Below are 18,711 nucleotides of genomic sequence, written 5' to 3' on the forward strand. Positions count from 1 at the left end.
CCTGTGTAAGTTGGTAAGGTTTCCTCTGCAATATCTCATCTCTCCCGAAGGGGAGCAACCACGACTTATAAAGCAAACGAAAAACAATTGGAAAACGACGGAAAACCAGTTCTCGTGTCCCAGACTCCCCCGTAAACTCCGATTTCCTTGCTTTCATGGCCTTCCCGCTCGGACAGCAATTCTTAATATCAGATCATGCCATCCGTTCCCTTGTTACGCGCCCCGTACCCACTATGGAGATCTCAAAGTCGTCCGAGTTTCCTCGGCAAGCTTACCTTAGTCATCATGCATGGGATAAGGGGTTGGACGAGCAGGATGAGCTATGATTTAGATGCGCGTTGTCTTTTCATCATTTTCGGGGAGGGATAACTCCGCCTGCCGCCAGAGGTTTTGTGACTGTCGTTCAAATTCTGTATCAAAAGGCTATGAGTGAAGGCAAAAACTAGCTAAACTTGTTCATGACTGGGGGTTATCATTACGGAGTGCACTCCGCCACCGCATATCAATGTGGGGTATCCTTGTGTCCTTCTTATACTGTCACTTGACAGCATTATCATGATACCGAACCCAAAAGAAATTCCATCCTGCTTTGACCTCAAATAGTGCTGGCCCAAATCATGTACGACCACCCCCAAACTTGAAAACCTGTGCCGCTTCAGGTAGTAATAATGTATTAGGCTGGCATTGTCGTCTTGGGAAAGGTATGCGTATCGGGTATCATTGCTGGAAATGATGTTGCGAAAACGAATGTTTGTACAGTGATGCTAACTGTGGGGAGAGACGATGATAGACTGACTACTGCACGCGATCATGAGATGCAGAGTTTGCCCCAGTGAAGCCGCGTTCGGCAGGGGGAGGGACTTCAAAGGCCATGAATCCATCTTCTGATTTGATAGCGCTCGGGTCTCCAGTCTCTTCGGCCACAGCCATCGAGGCCGCGAACCGGCGATGTTCACCTGCCGACTTGCCGTAATGATACGCTGGATCGGGGTCTGTGATGGCTCCGGGGATGTCTTGACTATACCACAACTCCTCGCCGTCGCTGAAGTAGGTCGGCGGAGAATTCTCTGGGGCAGTGCCTCTTCCATCGGTGCCAAAAGGCTGAGAGACGTGAGGGCCCGTCGAGGTGTAGTAGGAAGTGGCGTTGACAGCAGCGGAGGAAGGGAGTTGGCTTGGGTGAAGCGAGCCATGCGCAGTGCTGTATTGGCTTCTCAAATGGTTGTCTTCGTTGCGCCAATCCTCGTAGTTGTGCTGGAAGCTGGCTCCCTCGGGTTCTCCACGGTGATCATGTCTGTCTCTCATTACCTGCTGGCGTGACTGGCGTTCGCTGTTCTCTTCCCCCGTCCACTTCCTCTTGAGGGTCTGCTCGGGCCTTGCGCTGCTGGGAGAATAGCTTGACTTGGGCATACCCGAGTTCGATGCTGTACTGGGTTGGCGTCCATAGTAGTCGTTCTGGGTCGTAGTTGATGACGGGGCGCGTGCATGGCCGTAATCTACGGAGCTTCCGTTGGTAGCCGACCGAAGCATGGACGAGGAAGATCGTGAGCTGTGATACTGAGAGCCGGAACTGCTTGTTTCGGAAGTGAACCGAGTTCTCCTGTGATTGGAGACATCAAACGACATTCCAGGTGAAAAGTCGGCAGTCGACGGGCTGTATTGCTGCCTCGAGACACTGAAGCCCAGGCTGTGGCTAGGTGCGGCCTGAGTTTGAATGGGGTTAAGACCGTAAAAGTCCTGGGTTGGTTGAGCGAAGCGGTAGTCCGGAGCCGGCAGCGAGAAGTAGCGGCCGCCGGGCTCATAGTCCGCTGGGTTGCCGCGGAAATGGGCAGGAACCTGGTCATGCGGCAGGAACATGCTCTGATTGCGTCGATGAGCCAGATTGTTTTGGAAGTGATCGTGATAGTCCTGGTAAGGGTGTTCGAATCCAGGTGTAGGACCTCTCACCCCCAAGCTGTCTATGGTTGAGCGTTCAGCCGAAGTTGGATGTTGGTAATTGAACCCAGGGCGAGGGAAGTTGTAGGAGATTGAGAGGTAGGCTCTGGGGTCGATACCCATGTCAGCCTCCTCGGCTTGGTTGGTATTGGAAAAGGATATGGATCTGAGAGGCTTGCGGGTGCAGGAAGCAGGTCGGTTTTCCTTATCTTCATATATGTCGATGGCATCAGACATCTCTTCCTCTTCAGTAGTTTCACCCGTACGAGAGCTAGGCAATGTTTGGCTGTGATCAGAGATGGTCGCGTCCTTATCGGTGATATCACCCTCGATCTCAGTCTCCTCTTCCTCTTGATTTACTCGGGCGAGGGTCTCTTTGTGCTCACGCACATACTTGGTGGCATTGGGCGAGACGCGGCCCTTCTCGATGTTCTGGAAGTAGTGTTCAACTGTAGGTCTGTCAGCGTTCTGTGCGTAATCGAAAGAGGGATGTGACCGACAGAGTCCAAGGGCGGTGTAGTTGCGCTTAGCATCATTGCGCATTGTTGATTGCATCACCACCGCCAAATCCTCCCAGCTCTTTGGAGGCAAAGGGCCGCGACCAGCGCGCTTCTGAGATTGAGGGACGATGGTACGCCAGTAGACGCGCTCCTCCGCCGGAGACCACACTTTGCCGCCCATTTCTTTGATGCGAATGTCTTTGTGAACGGGTGAAAGGTGGTTATGTTGGTGGAAAATGTATGTTGATAAGGTTGATGCTCGCGAGATCGCAGGATACTGTGTGGCTTTTTATAGTTCGAAGGCTGAGCCGGTGACAATACCACGGATCGCTGAATCACGGTCTTGTCGGACGATTCCTAAGCACACGCAGCACAGCTGCTGTCGCTTGAAGGCTGCTGTTGACAAGGAGGAGTTGAAAGTTGTACGGTGAACGGAAGGAAGACCAGTCCCTTGAAGAAGCGAAGGGTACCTGTTGAAGTGATGGAAAGAGCCTGGTTCCAAAAGGTTGGGTGGTGGGAGAGATTAAAAATGTGCTTGTCGAGGTGGAAGTTGGTTGTTTGTCGGAAGGAGCAGACGGATAAAATTCGAGGTCGAAATTTTATACGTGAACGGAAAGAAGGACCAGGTGAGTAAATGAAGACTTTAGGCGCGAGAGCGACTTGGCCAGTGAATTGGTTGCCCGATGCAAGTGAACTGACGAACCAACTTTTTGTTTAAAAAAGGCGGTGATTTAGCAAAGAAAATCGTAACGTGAGGACGCAGTCAGCGAGAAGAGGGAGGGGGTGGGTGGTGATGGTGAATGTGAGGTTTAGCGCGAAAATCTCGTGGCCGAAGCGAGAAGAACGGATGAAGGAGACGGATCTCGTGACTCGAAAAGCTTTGGGCCTTGTTTTCTGAGGGTGAATCAGAGTGGGCGTATATTCATTTCGAATAGCAAAAGTCCACGGTATATTTCGCCGAGATCAAGAAAAGGCATTTGGTCAAAATGAACAGGACGACGAAACAGAGCTGAGCCGAATACGCGATGGACCGTGGTATACAACGAGGAGAGAGTGCAACCTGATCTGCCACCTGCCTCTTCCGGGGTGCGATCAATACATTTCAGATGGAGATCTATTCAAATGGACTCTGCGGCTCGGCTGGTTGATAGCCTCTGGATGTAAGTGCTGCGGCGAGACGCCACTCCAGCCTCGAGAACTTCATTCGTCGATTAGCGCGACTTTCAAGCATGCGCAGAGGGTGACGTACAATGCTTTTATTCTCTGGAGCCACGACGCCCTCTCTGATCCAGAAGCCCCAGCCGCCCATCAAGTTGGCCAGCATCATGTCCGTTGTCAAGCGATCACCGACGACCGCAACCTGGGATGGGTGCGAGACTCCTGTCTCCGGATGACTTTGGAAGTAGTCCATGATCTCGGAGCCGCAGCCGGGCTTCTTCGTCTTGTGTGGAAGAACGGTGATGCCGGTAGCCTCCTCAAGCTCCTTGGCCAGCTTGAGCGAAGTGTCATATGAAGTTGCTCCGGCGGTGTTGGACACGATGACGAGGCGACGGCCGGGGTATGCGGCCTTTAACTGCTCGAAGCGCTCCTTTATTTAGTCAGTAAGAATTTCGTGAAACCCAGCTGCAGTTTTGTTTACTTTGTACGGTTTATGAACTTCATTTGTGTGGGGAACAGCAAAGCAGTCGTCTTTGTCGAGAACGACTGCTCTAATATCGCACTTCCGATTTTGTCCCTCAAAGGCTTTCTCGAAAGGAACAGGAAGGTCATTGAAGGTTGCTACGGTGTGATGCGGAAGACATAGTGATGGTTTGAATAGCAATTTGAACACGTTGACGGTTCCCGAGAGATTGAGATTCATGGTGAACTGAGTGCCGGGGCGGACTGGCTGGATGTGTTGGAGGAGTGACGTCGGGGCTGGAGTGGTAGAGAGGGACGAAATTTGGCATGCGGAAGCTTGGGCCATCTGGTTGCAGCTACCCCTGTCAGACGATAAGATACTGCATAGTAGAACCCCTGGGGATGTTGCAGGGGATCCCTGTTCGATGGACCAGCCTGTGATGAGGCATCTGTCAGAGGTCATCTTTCGAAGGCTGGAATATCGGCGGGTAACACAGGTAACATGGGAGGTTTTGCATGGCTGCAAGTAAGAGAGGTATTTCGGTTCTCCTGAGAGTCTTAAGCTGCTGAGATGCCGTCATTTTGCCTGCCTCCAGATATCAATGAGCAGTTTAGATTGTCCATTCAAGTTGGACAACAAGCTGAACATTTAACGCAACAAGATTGTACACTTAAGTAGAAACTAGAAACCATATTGTTCAAATGCAACACCGAATGAGTTGTGACGTCTCTCCAGTGGTGGTGAAAGCTGGGCTAGGGGAACTTCAACGATGGAACTCAATTGGGGAATCTGACCCCACTTTAATTCTCCCTGTTGGACTTCACGTTTTCGCGTCAGCGCGTCTCAGATTGCTGGACTTCAAGATTCGACAATCTTCGACCTAGAACCACTACTCTGGAAACCGAAACATCTGTACCAAATCAACCGAGGACAGATCTTGAAAAGATGGCCAGGACACGCAAACAAGACCCCGAACCCGCCGAATCCCCCGCCCGAAAACGTGCACGCCGCGACGAAGCAGACGAGGAGCCTGTGAACGGCACGCCCTCTAAGCGGAGGAGATCAAAGACGACACAAGAAGAAGCAGGCGACGCCGACCGCGATCCGTATGAGGTTCCCTCCGATGACGACGACGTCGAAGACGCCGCCGAATCGGAACCCGAAACACACACCCCCACGAAGCGCAAAGGCCAACAGCCGAAATCCGCAACGCCGGCCAACGGCGCCGTCACCCCGTCAAAACTGCGCCAGGTGAACACTCTGGTGACGCCAGTCAAGGCCACGGGCGCGAATGGCTTCACGCCGAGGAGGAGGCAGGCGGCGGATCGCTCTGCGCGGCGGAAGAGCGCCAGGGCCCTGATCGAGCGTGTCGTCGCAGACGAGGACAGCGAGGAGGACGAAGAGGGTCTGGCACGCGAAATCTACGAATCTAGCGAAGAGGAGGAGGCGGAAGATGAGCCGGTAGAAAAGAAGCAGAAGCAGAAGCAACCAGAGGCACCACCACCGCCGGTTGAGGCACCGCCCACAGAGCCCGACACCCCGTCAGCGACGCCCAGGAAAAGAGGCCGTCCGCGCAAGCAACCACCGCCCCCCAAGTCGCCGACTCCTCCCCGGGAGCTGGCACCACACGAGCTGTACTTTGAGCACAACAAGCCCGGCCGCGCAAAGACATCCCACAACACCTTCTCCTCTCTCGATCTCCTATCGCATGACGAGTACTTTGAGCTCCTCCGCGCCCGGGAAGAGCCGCACGCGGAGGACCTTGCATTCTTGCAATCCTTGCACGAAGCCTCCTTTGAGCAGTGGTGCTTCGAGTTGGCACAGGGCTTCGGCCTGTGCCTCTTCGGCCAGGGTTCCAAGCGCGATCTGACAGCCAAGCTGGCATCGCATCTGTACGAGGCAGACCCCAAGGCCCCAATCGTCGTGGTCAACGGATACGTCCGCACAATCACCCCGCGCGACGTCTTCACCACCGTCGCCGCCGCCATAAGCCCGAGCCTGAAGCTCCCCGCCCAGCCGGCAGGCATGCTCCAGACCCTCTCCTCGGCCCTGACGTCCCACCCGAAGCCGGTGACCCTGATCATCAACTGCATCGACGCCGCCCCGCTCCGCAAGCCCGCGACGCAGCAGCTCCTCTCGCAGCTGGCCGCACACCCGCGCGTCCGCTTCGTCGCGACCGCCGACACGCCGTCCTTCCCGCTCCTGTGGGACGCCGCGCAGCGCACCTCGTTCAACTTCCTCTTCCACGACTGCACCACCCTGAAGCCCCTCGACGTGGAGCTCGACACCGTCGACGACGTCCACGAGCTCCTCGGCCGCAAGGCGCGCCGCGTCAACGGCAAGGAGGGCGCCATGTTCGTCCTGCGCTCGCTCTCAACCAGGGCGAGGGAGCTCTTCCAGCTCATCGTCACCGAGGTCCTGCTCGCGCTCGACGATGACGACGGCAACGCTGCGCACCAGCTCGGGGCGGAGAACCCCGGGTTGGAGTACAACACGGTCTACAGGAAGGCCGAGGAGAATTTCATCAGCACTTCGGAGGTGGCTTTCCGAACGTTGCTGAAAGAGTGAGCCAACCTCTTTCCCATGACACATACTTGAGAAGCGTATGCTAACATGATTCAGATTCCATGACCATCAGATGATTATCAGCAAGAAGGACGCCTTCGGCACGGAGTTGTTGAGCTTGCCATTCAAGAGGGATGAGCTTGAGGCTATTCTTGAGGAGATGGTTGTATAAATCAAGTATTCGGGTGATCTAAAGCATTGATAGAACATGAGAGCGCATGGCACAGGATTATACATGGAGTTCAAGGAAGATGGCAACTCTACTAGGGCGCATCGCATATGGAGGTTGTCAAAAGCAAAGCAACGCATTCACATCAGTAATGTGCGTCAGAATCGAGGCATTGCATTCGTGAAATCATTATCCCCTTTTGGGATGCTCTAAACGTCTTTTGTAAACCTGTTCCCCCCACCCTGTCCCCCGAAACGCCATCCTATGTTCTTTACACTCCAATGCTTTTGACACATGTCCAGAGGACCACCGGCACGATGACATTATCGTTTCCTCCCGTGAGGACTGCCTCAGTCAAGCTCGCCATGCTTGCACAGAAGCCCGCGTTGCGCACTGAGGATGGCCAGGCAACTTGCTGCTCAGGAGCAACAGGCCAGCCTCCGATTCTCAGCCACGTAGTAGCGGCCATGAGACCAAGGAAAACTGCCACCGCAAAGGCGACACTGCCCTCTAGACTCTTTCCACCACCCCAAACCCACTTTCTATGGCCAAACCGGCGACCGATGAGGGATGCTGCTGCATCGCCCAGGCCGACGCAGATGACTCCTGCCACCATGCTCACCTCGCGCGTCGGTACTTCCCAGCCAGCCAAGTAGCCGCTGCCGCTACGGGGAAGGGTAGCTAAAGACAGCCAGAGGGGGATGGCACAGCCGATGAGGAGAAAGATGTGGGAGATGACAACGGGACCCTTGTGGTCCCTGCCGTCGACGTAGGGAGTCAGGAAAGATGCGATTGGCCTCGACAGGGGCGGAAGCTGGCTTGCCCGGAGCAAATCGAGAATGAGGAAGATGGCCAGAACCAAGATCAACGCAAGGGCAGCGTAGACAGGGTCGACGAAGGTGGCCGGGAGAAACATCCCCACCATCATGAAATGGAAGACTTTGCGCCGCGTGTCGACCTCGTACTTGGGATCCAGGCGTATGACAATCGTCAAGCCGATGATTACGATCATCAACCAGTAAGCGCTCATGAGAAGTCGAGTGTTGGCTTCTCCAAAGTCAGAGAATCGAACGTGCTGAACCCAGCCCTCGTGACAAGCTGCCTTTTCTTCCTCATCCAGTCGCGTAGGCAAACAAATCCATCTTTCCAGGTTTGCGCTCACCACCTGGAACCTGAACCACGGAAGCTCGCCAAGCAGGTATCCCAAGGCCCAACCCACAGGCTCATTGCCTTGAAGGGCAAACCTGCCGATATATTCTCGCACAGGTACCAGAATGATGGAGACAATGCTGGCATAGACGTAGGCAGCGTATGTCCACTTTCTCATGGTCGCCTGAGCCTCCGTGAGCTTGAAGAACTGGCGGACTGTGGTCGAGGCGGTACGCTTTCTGCGACCAGCAGACGTGTGCGTCAGGGACCTCCGTGGACGTGGTCGCTGCAACACGTGAGGGAATGTATTCCTGCGGCTAATCGCGGAGCCGTCAGGCGAGTCCGGGGAGTTGTCGGAATGCAAGCCATCGACTTTCCGGTCCGTCTGCGATGGCATGTCGGCCACACCGAAGGTTCTGACCCTGAGTGGTTTCGAGAAAGGCCCGTCGATTTCGTCTTCGGAGTCTCCGGCTTCTGACGCCGTCTCTTCCAACGAGGAGCCCAGCAGCTCATGCTTGAAACGCCTCATCGAGAGCCCCTCAGAGAGAAATCCAAAGAAGGACTGTTTCTTCGACGGAGAAATCACGCGCCTGAAGCGCAACCTTGGAACCCTAGCCAAGGCGATTCCCCATCGAACCACAGGTCCGCAAACGACGAGTACGCCGACACCACCGCCCCAGAGCAGCGCTTGAAGAATCGTGGCTTGAGGCGAGTGAGCAAGCAGGAGAACATTGATCAAGGCAATCGAAAGCAGCTGTAGTTCAGCTGTGAGCAAACTGGTCGTCGTGAGATAGTGTAACACAGTGAGCAAGGTCTGGTGCAAGGGGTAAAGAAGAAGAGCGGTCTCGAGGGGGACGCTTGGTCTCGCTGCTTCCGCAGAGACTATGGAATGTCGCGCCAGCCATAATGGCACGCATGACAGAACCCATTGAAGTGGGTTGATCGCTTCGTGAGCTCGTGCCGTAGGAATTAAATACTTGGGTATCGAAGAGATGCCGAGAATGATGTTTGGAAGAATCACTGCTTCGTTATCAGGGGAAATTAAAAGGGACACTAGGAGTGTGATCGAAGGCGGGTAGAGGATAGGCGCAGGGTCGAAGATTGTCGGAACTGCGATTGGTGACTTGCTGGATGAGGTCTTGTGTCGGATCGACCATGCGACAAGTCGAATAGGGTAGAGAAGCATGAGCGATGTGACTAACGTTGCAAGGAAGCGCAGATCTATACAGGGTCAGTTTAACGTCCGCCAGCGCAGGGGAACACATCGCATACCTTGGCTCCAGGCGGAGAGGATAGGTTTGACCTTGGGGTTGGCGCGAACAACGGCGAAGAGTGAGCCCACAATGATGAACTCGGATACTCGTCGGATAAGCTCCTTGGTTCGGCGGTAGTTGCGATCCTCCCAGAATCTAAGCTTCTCTGCCCTTTGTGCCTGTCGCTTTGCTGCATCGTCGTCCTCCTGGTTCTCTGGGGAAAACAGCGGTGTTGATGCGCCAGATATGATCTCGTTGCGACCCCTCAGCCCCTTGTGTAGACGGACCTTGGGGGCGGGGAGACCCTTGAGGAAGTGCTCATCGTCGGCTTCTGTGCCGCTGTCGCTTCCCTGGGACGAGTCCTTGGTGAAGGAAGGGAAGGGAGAAGGGGTTCGACTCGACTCTGCGGAGGAATCCTTGGGCGGTGTGGAGGTCGGGTTGGAAGGTCGGTATACTATGCGATGGGCAGGATGAGGAAGCTCGGTGTTGAGGTGATGGTAGGGGTGGGGAGAGCGGCTAAGGGTTCGGAGTTCATCCTTGTCTTCTGTATCGTGGCCGAAGAGAGCGTTTGGTGCGAGATGCTCGGGCATGGCGAAGCTATCGCATCGGAGAGTGCCGCGGGGGCAGCATCAATTCGAGAAAGACGAGGCCGACCTAGGCGTGGGCGTGGTGGAGTTGATTGACGGTAGCCGTGGTGGTGCTAGGTAGGCAACATGGAAAGACGGAAGGGAGCGTGGTTGAGACGAGGATGGCGCTAAGGGGGAAGGTGCGGCTCGCAGGTCGCAAAGCGGAATCCGGGCGTCAATCAGGGGCCGAGAGTATTTTGGTAGGCTGTTGATGTTGTCGTGGATGTTTTTTTCACACGTCAGACCACAGCGGATTGGAAATGGAGGCGTGGAGGGGATAAGTTGGCGGCGACGAGGCGGTTGTGGGGAGAGAGCTCCATCACATGAAAGTGCCAAATTGGTGAGGTGAGAACCACTTTCAGCGACACTCCCTATGGATTACCTTAGACAGGCGTGTTGTCATTCTCCCGTCTGCCACCACCAGACCAGTGTTGGGAAGCCATCAGCCGCGCGGCCAGGGAGAGATGCGCCGACGCGACTGGCTGGGCGGGACAGCGACAGCGCTGTGCACGCCAATGACAGCCTGTGGAAGAGGGTGACAGCGGGCAGCCGGGCGCGGGAAGACAGGCTACCGCCGCGAGAAATCCCCACCGGAACCCAGTGGACCACGCACTGGGAGGGGGCACGGTGCACGGGCGGGCGAGCCACACCAGACAAACATCACCGCGGTGGCTCAGCGACTTCATTCTCTTGGCGCAGCCTCCTTTCGCCCCAAGTGGAAGCCGCACAGCTTACCTAACGCTCCGACACGGGACCGAACAGCAATCAAGAAGGCCGCTTTATGATTACCGGGCAACATGGTAACTCATCAGGGTGCGGTGCTGACGATAGGTACCTGTGGCTGTTGTCGAGAGTCGAGAGTCGAGAGTCAACAGCCGTCTCCCTCTCGCCAGATGAAGATACTCATGCGACACCATCCCAGACGCTGGTGACCTCATCTACAGTGTCCAGGCCGGCGCACACCCAATTTGCGACCGCAATGCGCCGGATATTGCGAATTCCAGCAGGCATTGCCCGGCCTTTTAGTCAACGGCACACAACACAGTCGCCATCACCATGTCATTTTCAAGTAATCGCACCACGAAAACAACGAGCACAGGCCAAGGGCCAGAAAGCATCATTCAGCCCTCCAAGAGACGGAAGAAAAACTCAATTGACCACGTCAGCCCAGCAGCCATGGCCATCTCGGCATCCGCCCGGTCTTGGCACCGATTCATCTGGCTGGGAGTCGCATCTGTCAAACCTTTTCAACCATGCCTTTCCATGGCAGAATAGAGTCGAGGCCTGGCTCCAGAGTCCAGCCTCGACCGAGCCCAGTCATCAGAGTTGGAACGCGGTGGACTGCTGACGAAATAGCAATTGGAATACTGGATATCGTGGGGAGTTCCTGTTGATTTTCCGAAGCTTCCCAGTGCTTCTTCCAATGCTTCGAAAACTGGAGCTGGGCAGCAGTTCGCATCCCGCTGGACACCGCGGAGCCCGCCATGTGACCCATAACAGACAAGGTACACCACGGAGTACATGTCGGTTCATGAATTCAATTCAATTCTCCGTCGGGCGGTCGAAAACCTCACCGCGATCGTCGCCATCGCATCTTCTTGTTGGCTTGCAGAATCCGCCGAGAGTCGTCGCAAGCACGGCAGGCCTGCCAAAAATAACTGTCCATCGGAGCTGCAAGCCACAACACCAGATCGTGGGGCCGGGCCTGGTCGGTCGCAGAGCGTTTCCCAATCCGGAGCCCACCATCTTCAATTCTCTCCGTGGCCCGGCCAGTTACCGGTCGGGAGCTGCCTTCACTGCCTCAACATCTCGCCTCCCGCTAAGGTAGCTCCGGGATGCCTTAGCGGGCCACGAAGCGTGCGTCGACACCCACGAATCACCACGAATGAAGGCGAATAGGGTCGTCGTCCGGCATTCGGCTGCTCGACTGCGAATGCCCCATCCCAAGAGGAGGGGTCCTCATCCGTTTTCGTGAGAGGCCAAATCTCGTATCGCCTGGTCCCTGCAGCTTCTTGGGGATTGGCTGCCAGAGACTGGGGGTTACGCTGGAGAAACCGCAGCACAGGGCCACTGCTCCAAACAGAGCATGGGCAAAAGATAAAAAAAGTCAAAAAAATACGAGAGGCTCTGTCAAAGACCCCCAAAGGCCCCATCGTGACAGCTCCGGTGCATTCAGTCTGTACCCGTTTCTCGGTTTGATAGGGTGACAGTACACCCTCTGACGGCCGGCTCGCTGTTTCACAAGCACGCAAACAGAACGTCAAACGGGTCTGACGGGCTGCTTGACCCTACGCAGTACGGGCGGCTTCAGGTGCACAACGCTTCAAACGGCCAACCATCACAGCCACCTCCACGGAGGACAAAGACAGTGCTGTGCTACCCAGATCAGATGGATGCTTGTTGCCGCCATCTGGGCTCTGGATAGTTGCACCTCGCCGTTTGACGTGTTCCACGCCGGATTCAGGTACAAGATGGCTGTTCAGGGGGAGAACAGAGTCACATTATCGGAACACTCTTTTCTCCCTACGAGCCGGAACTGGGCTGAAGAGGGCTTGAAAGATGAGGCTCCATCTTACAATGGGCTGAGATGAGAGACTAGAGGAAAGGCTGAGCGGCTTATGTCCCCTCTCACTCTCCCTCAGATCATGAGACTCAACGCCCGCCCCGCGAAGCTGACGACCGAGTGTTAATAGTCAGCCTGCATGCAGTGACAACGTGGACGATGTCGCGAAAAGCTGCAGACAGACCAAGACTTGAAGCCCACAAGCCCAACCCCGGGCGTTCGCTAGGCGGCTGGGTGCAGGCCCCGAGAGTCAGCTCTCCAGGGAGCACAATGCAGGCTGGGAACCAATTGGCCAGCAAAACCCCATGGTCTGACTGATCAACGAAACATCAAGTCTGCATGTGGCAGTGTGTGGAGGAGACGTGTTCACTCTGCGGCGGCGCAGAATGCTACAAGCCCGTCCATCTGAACATGGCACACCAGCACACCAGACGACTCGTATTGCAAGCACGGCGTCACTCACCCGCGCTCGTCCAGCGAGCGAATGTGTGGGACGTTTGGATCAGACTGACGATGCCTCAGAGCAGATACGAGATTCTTGTGTCTGGTGTGTTTGAAGGCTCGCTGTAGTGATGTCACAACCCACTTGACGGGAGCGCCGGGCGTGAGCCAGTGGACTTAGACAGTGGACATCAGCAGCCGCCGCCGCCATACCGTCGTGGTAGGGGCGGAAAGACATGCCTAGCGCAGAGAGCACGCCCGAAGGAATCGAGGAAAAACCACACAAGGCCTCGTCCACAGATTGCACTAATACATCATTCCTGAGAAGAAGAAGAACAAGTCGATATCAAACTGGAACCGAGGACTGACGGCGGTGACGGTTGCTCGGTGGAAACCCGTTCCAGCGTGCCAGTCGATCGCTGGGGCGCATACCGGCCTTCCCTGGCAAAACGGACGCTGTGCACAGGACGGGAGTTGATGAGTGATGGAAGATGTGGATGAAGTGATGAAATGGGAAGCTCAATATTTGGGCCACGGTGAAGGGGGGGTTGCACTGGGGCAATTGGGGCTTCTGCCGCGAGAAATCTGCAAGACTGTTGGCCGATTCTCATCCTCCAGAAGCTCCCTTGTCGAGAGAACAGGGGTGCAAACGGTGGCTCCGTGGCTCCGTCTGCGAGAAAAGAGCTATCCGTGGGCCATTGAGCATGGGTGCGCAGCTGATGGGACGGATAGCTCGACCTGAGTTGGGCCGACAAGACAGGGGTACGTCGCCGGCGCGGCGAAACAGGGAATCTTGATATGCATAGCACAAAGATTCTTCCCCCAGCCGTCTGGATAGACGGCAGCGCGCAGCAGGTGTGCAGGCTGCCTGGGACGATCTTCAACAGGTTTAAACGCCAATCCCCTCGCTCACTCTCGCCTCTCGCGCTTTTCCATCTGATCCCCCAATCTTGTCTCTCGCCATCCATCCTCTCGCTCGATTGCTCCCGTCTGCCGGCAACTGCGATTGTTGTTGATTTGTTTACCACGCTCGCTCGTATACATCACTGCCGACACGACACGTCTGTACTATTCACAACACATCGCCACCCGATCGTGCCGCCTATCAAGCCGTATCAACAGCCTGCTCATCTCGACTCATTCCTCAGTCCGAGCCTCGTGAGATTGCCGGACCAGCACGCTAATCTGCGTACATACCTTCCAGAAGACTCAACGCCTTGTCAGACACTGGGGTTTCTGAGTTCAAATTTCAATCGAGGCTTGCATTCGTCCACTCTAAAACGAATAAACAACCGACGGCAGAGTCTCATCCTCAAAAGTGAGCTAAGAGCGTGCCTAATCCACCTCGCAGACCTCAGCTAGCGTGCCGGGTCTTGAACAAGCCTTGGCCCTACTCTCAACACCAGCCACCGATAAAGGGTTCGGCCAGCCAGGTACCACCGCATATCATTCTTTTTAGATCGTCTTTTGCCCCTCCCTCACACATCAAACGGAGGCCGCTTGTGACCTACGGATATACAAAGCTCCCAAGCCTCCTGGCTCGAGTCCACCATTCGGGTCTGATTCCCCTCCTCCTCTCTTACATCTTTTTGCGTTTCGCCGCCATGCAGCAGTGAGGACGCTAAAAGAAGGCCCGCATCTTGTCACCGACTCTACCCTGCATACGTCCGAGTCCAGTTATTGGACGTTATCTTCCCTGTCGTTTCCGTCCTGCCGTCTTGGGCAGAACCTTCTGAACCTCTTCGTCCCCTCTTATAACAACCCATATCGCCTCACGTCTCGGCCACCGGTCTCTTTCGCTACCATGGCCTCCGACACCAAGTACGACTCCCGCCTGGAAGAGGGACTGCTGCCTATCGACGAGAAGAGGGATTCCACCATTTCCAGACCGTCCAAGGAACCAACCAAGAAGATGGCTGGCCCACGCCGTGTCCTGCTCGGCGTTGTTGTGTGCGGCTTGATGACACTCAGTCTTGCTTCAGTCATCGGTCACCGGGGCATGCCTTGTGCAAGGGATCATCACACCAAAGCCCAGGTTGTGATCAGTGAGGAAGACCTCAACAACCCTGCCAAGGCCGATCTCCTCCACAAACTGCTCCATGCCTACTTCCCAGACAGATATCAGGATGGCGTATACGCCTCTGATAAGGAAGCTTTAGAGGCTGTCCAGGCTGATGATGCCGACCTGGCCTCTGCCTTGCTCCAGCTGGCCAAGCGTCAGGACAACACCACGACCTCTGCTGCTACCGAGGCTTCCCAGACGCCTTCCGCCAGCGTAGCCGCCACAACTTCTGAGTCTGTGGCCAACACGCCGACCTCAGCCCCGGCTACGTCTGCCGCTGAGCCTACCACATCTGCTGCTCCCGCAGAGACGACTACATCTCAGGCGCCGGCCGTCCAGACGACCACGACCACGACCCAGCAGCCGCAGGAGACCACTACCCCTCAAACCACCACCACTCCGGCTCAGGAGACGACTACTACGACACCGGCAACTTCAGCAGCAGCCCCTACTACTGGTACGTCACAAACGGAGCAGGCTACTTCTGCTGCTCCTGATACTACTACTACCACTGCCGGGCCGCCGTCCGCCTCTTCTGAGATTCAGACGACGACTCGTGGGTCCCCTTCTTCTTCTTCTCCCCCTTCCCCTTCTGCTGCCCCCTCTTCTGAACCTACTACGGCCTCCCCAGGGTCTACGAGTGCGTCCGCGTCGGGTACGTCTACCTCCTCTCCTCCCGAGACTACTACGGCCGTGACATCCTCGTCCCCCATAACCTCGAGTGCGCCTTCTTCATCATCCTCTGTGTCCGAATCTGGTATGTTGCGTTGTGGTTTTGTAGCACAGTCATGTTTTCGAGCGAAGGCGGAGGCCGTTTTGGAGACTTATTTGGCATTTTTTCCCCTTCGACCTTTCTCTAGTCATGGCCGTTTCATCAGTGAGAAAAAGAGCAGTACGCTAACTTTCATAACAGAGCAAAACACTCGGGAGACCACCACCGCGACCACCTCGCGCAGAACCACCACTTCGTTCAGCAACGTCCTCTCCACCTTCACTTCCACCGCCTCCAACGGCGACGTCGTGCTCGTGACGGCGACCTCCGTCGTCGCCGTGGCCCCCGACGCCGAGCCGACTTCCACCTCCGGAAGCGGCGGCAGCGGCGGCCTTCAGAACGGTGCCGCCCCCATCGGCAGCGTCTCGTTCGGCGTGCCCGTCGCCCTCGCCGGATTCGTCGCCGGCGCTATGCTCCTGCTTTAAACACAGAAGCAGCGACATTACCATCGTCACGTTGAGACGATTATTCTGTTTACATAGTTAATCATTCCTTTATCACGGTGTTTTCGGTACAAACGGAGCGGGCGGCACACACAGCATCATCAGCATTACTTACTCACGACATTCAACGGTCTTATTCACTCCTTGCATCAAACTGGTGGGCAGAACAACACAACACACACACACAACAACATAGAATTCGCGCGGCAATGCGCTTTCCCGCAGAGAGGGAGGAGGCAGAATAATAGACGGAGGCTGGGGAGAGAGAGAAAATGAAAATGGGACAGGGCCTCGGTACGGCGGAAGAAAACAGGTGTTGACAAGAAAAGCAACTCCACCTGAAGGCAGTCCTTAGCAGACCAGACCCATGCAACAACAGACATGGGAGGAGAAAAGAATGAAATCAAAATTGACATTTCAAAGTTTTGAGACAGTGCCGTGCCGATGATTTGATGATGGCTTGGAACATGCGTGTTTGATTGTGGGCGTTCCCGCATTCCAGCGTGAAGCTGGTAAACTTATGAGACTGCGCTACTGTTTTGGAGGCATTGGTATGTGGGCGCATGCCCTTTGGAGATGAGTGTCAATTGCCCTTGAACGGCATCACCTAACCATTCGAGGCGGTTAGAATAGCAACTGTGGTTTGCGAAACGTCAGTTAGGGGGCAGTCAAAACAACACGTGGGCGCTGCATTTTGCTTCTCTTCATTTCTATCTTCCTCTTCATGACTTTGCGGGTATTCATAACGCCAAAACCAAGAAAACTCCTAAATGATCCATCCACACACGAATGCTGTCCGATTTCGTCCTCTTGCGATATGGCCTGCGGCCTTAGCCAGGGCCAATCTTGGGCATGTCGTGGTGTTCGCTCAGCTTGGACAGATAGGTGTTGAGCTCTTCCACGCGCTCTTTGTGTGTCTTGAGTAGTTCGGGTCTCGAGCTGGACGACTCGGCAAGTTCGAGGAGCTGTGGGGGCATCATCGTCAGCGTTTTTTTGTCCAGCAACAGCGAATCAATGGTTATGGTGGGAAAACGTACTCTCTTGCGCTTCCTCTCCTCATATCGCCGCTCGGCTTCCGTCTTGTGTCTGCCACCACCACTGCCGCCATCCTCATCGTGATCACCATCCTCTGCCTCAGGGTCTTCACTCCTGCGCTTCGTCCTCTTGACCTTCTTGTCCTCCTCGTTGTTGTCGTCGTCTTGGTCGGAGCGGCGCTTCACCAGCGCCATGCCGCCGTCAGTGCCATCGTCGAGATTCTTCTCCAGGTCGGTCTTGTCCTTCCTGCTCTTCTTCTTCTTGGGCTTGCCGACCTTGGCGCCCTTGAGCTTGAGGCCGCCGCCGACGGAAGCGTACTCGTCGATCGGCATCGTACGCGCGGAGACCGGGCGTTGGTCGGTCAGTTGGCGCCCAGGTTCAGGTATCCGCAGGAACGACTGATGCGCGTATTCGAAGTCGGAAGGGATGGGAGGGGAACGGATCCGAGCTGGCTCTGTCCGATCCGCGGCTTGAGCGGGGAGTTGCTCGTTTTGTTTGCAGGCCGGCGGCGGTGCTCCGTAGGTGTGGTTGCTTTTCAGTTGTCTTTGGTTTCGTTAGGTGCTCTTTAGTGTTGGCAGGCAGACCCCTGGCGCGCCTCGGTCTGCCGCTTCAGTGGCTTCGGTGGCTTGATTTGGCCCCCTTCCCCCCCTGTCTCTAGCGGAAGTGCACCGGGAGGAGGCATTGCGCCCCACACCTTTATCCTGGTGGCAGGCGCCAAGATGATTCTGCCGTGCAAACCACCAGCGGCCAATCATGGTTTGTTCCGGGTCATTGCTCCAGGGCACTGAGGGTCTGAGCGGGCACGAAACATGGGGGCTTCAGTGATGTTCCTGGAGCCAGCGCAGTCCCAGTCGCAGATTGAGATTGCCCAGAGCCCACCTCACAGCCAAGAGGCGGTTCTGGCCTGGGTGCAAATGCTTGACTCGGCCCCGTTCGTCCCTTTCAGACACTGATTGACTGAACTGGCTGACAACCAAACCACTGCTGCAACCGACCAGTCAGTCTTCTGAATCTGAGGCTCTGAGAGGGCGGCACATCCTGGATTGCTGAAAGAAGAAACGTAATCCAGTATTCTTGGCCGCTTGTCGCAATTCTCCGAACCGCCTTTGTTTGCGCCAAACTCAATTTTTCTTTAACCTCCTTTCCTCCCAATACGTACCTGTACCTCAACACCACCACCACCACCGACGACACCCGGACGGAAACACTACTACATCAGTACACCTCCTCCTCTCTGTTAAACCCCCCCGGCGCCCGAGGCAATCTTATTTGGACACCAAAGCGATACATGTCTCTTTAATTGCACAGCACTACACGCTTGCTTGCCTTGGATAACTTGGATTTTTCCGACTCTTGTTTTTCTTCTGGGGGACTCGGAAAGTGGGCATTAGAGAGAGAGAGAACGGGGCACGGCGCAACTTTGTCACGACTCCTTTAAACGAAACGTATATGCGAACGACGTCACGACGAATTCCTCCAGCCACCGCTACTTAATATTCGAAACACCACTGCGTGCGCAGGCGACTACTGCGTGCGATCCGTCTCCACCGGCCCTGAACCAGTCGGCGCTGCAACATGCA

The 18,711-nt window shown here is 55.6% G+C and overlaps 6 protein-coding genes across 6 annotated transcripts; 2 read left to right on the forward strand and 4 right to left on the reverse strand.

Moving 5' to 3' along the window:
• Window positions 1-795: 795 nt before the first annotated feature.
• On the reverse strand, window positions 796-2,613 carry CGCS363_v005317 (uncharacterized protein; the record flags this gene model as incomplete). The annotated part of the gene is made up of 2 exons (XM_036637166.1): window positions 796-2,381; window positions 2,433-2,613. The coding sequence occupies 2 exons, from the start codon at window positions 2,611-2,613 to the stop codon at window positions 796-798; spliced, it is 1,767 nt and encodes a 588-aa protein (XP_036497578.1).
• Window positions 2,614-3,546: 933 nt separating this feature from the next.
• Window positions 3,547-4,293, reverse strand: CGCS363_v005318 (Phosphatidylglycerophosphatase GEP4; the record flags this gene model as incomplete). Its single annotated transcript, XM_036637167.1, has 3 exons — window positions 3,547-3,630; window positions 3,682-4,020; window positions 4,072-4,293. The coding sequence occupies 3 exons, from the start codon at window positions 4,291-4,293 to the stop codon at window positions 3,547-3,549; spliced, it is 645 nt and encodes a 214-aa protein (XP_036497581.1).
• Window positions 4,294-4,998: 705 nt separating this feature from the next.
• orc2 (Origin recognition complex subunit 2) lies at window positions 4,999-6,790 on the forward strand (the record flags this gene model as incomplete). Its single annotated transcript, XM_036637168.1, has 2 exons — window positions 4,999-6,617; window positions 6,676-6,790. The coding sequence occupies 2 exons, from the start codon at window positions 4,999-5,001 to the stop codon at window positions 6,788-6,790; spliced, it is 1,734 nt and encodes a 577-aa protein (XP_036498046.1).
• Window positions 6,791-7,058: 268 nt separating this feature from the next.
• sec59 (Dolichol kinase sec59) lies at window positions 7,059-9,779 on the reverse strand (the record flags this gene model as incomplete). The annotated part of the gene is made up of 2 exons (XM_036637169.1): window positions 7,059-9,157; window positions 9,209-9,779. 2 exons carry the CDS (start codon window positions 9,777-9,779, stop codon window positions 7,059-7,061), a joined length of 2,670 nt encoding a protein of 889 aa, XP_036497306.1.
• A 4,844-nt stretch (window positions 9,780-14,623) lies between these two features.
• On the forward strand, window positions 14,624-16,078 carry CGCS363_v005321 (uncharacterized protein; the record flags this gene model as incomplete). The annotated part of the gene is made up of 4 exons (XM_036637170.1): window positions 14,624-15,441; window positions 15,513-15,638; window positions 15,742-15,758; window positions 15,795-16,078. 4 exons carry the CDS (start codon window positions 14,624-14,626, stop codon window positions 16,076-16,078), a joined length of 1,245 nt encoding a protein of 414 aa, XP_036497307.1.
• Window positions 16,079-16,926: 848 nt separating this feature from the next.
• CGCS363_v005322 (Uncharacterized protein) lies at window positions 16,927-17,463 on the reverse strand (the record flags this gene model as incomplete). Its single annotated transcript, XM_036637171.1, has 2 exons — window positions 16,927-17,061; window positions 17,134-17,463. The coding sequence occupies 2 exons, from the start codon at window positions 17,461-17,463 to the stop codon at window positions 16,927-16,929; spliced, it is 465 nt and encodes a 154-aa protein (XP_036497308.1).
• Between the last annotated feature and the right edge of the window lie 1,248 nt (window positions 17,464-18,711).

Source organism: Colletotrichum siamense (genome assembly GCF_013390195.1).
Source record: "Colletotrichum siamense strain Cg363 chromosome Unknown KSG_Cg363_contig03, whole genome shotgun sequence".
Lineage (NCBI taxonomy): Eukaryota > Fungi > Ascomycota > Sordariomycetes > Glomerellales > Glomerellaceae > Colletotrichum > Colletotrichum siamense.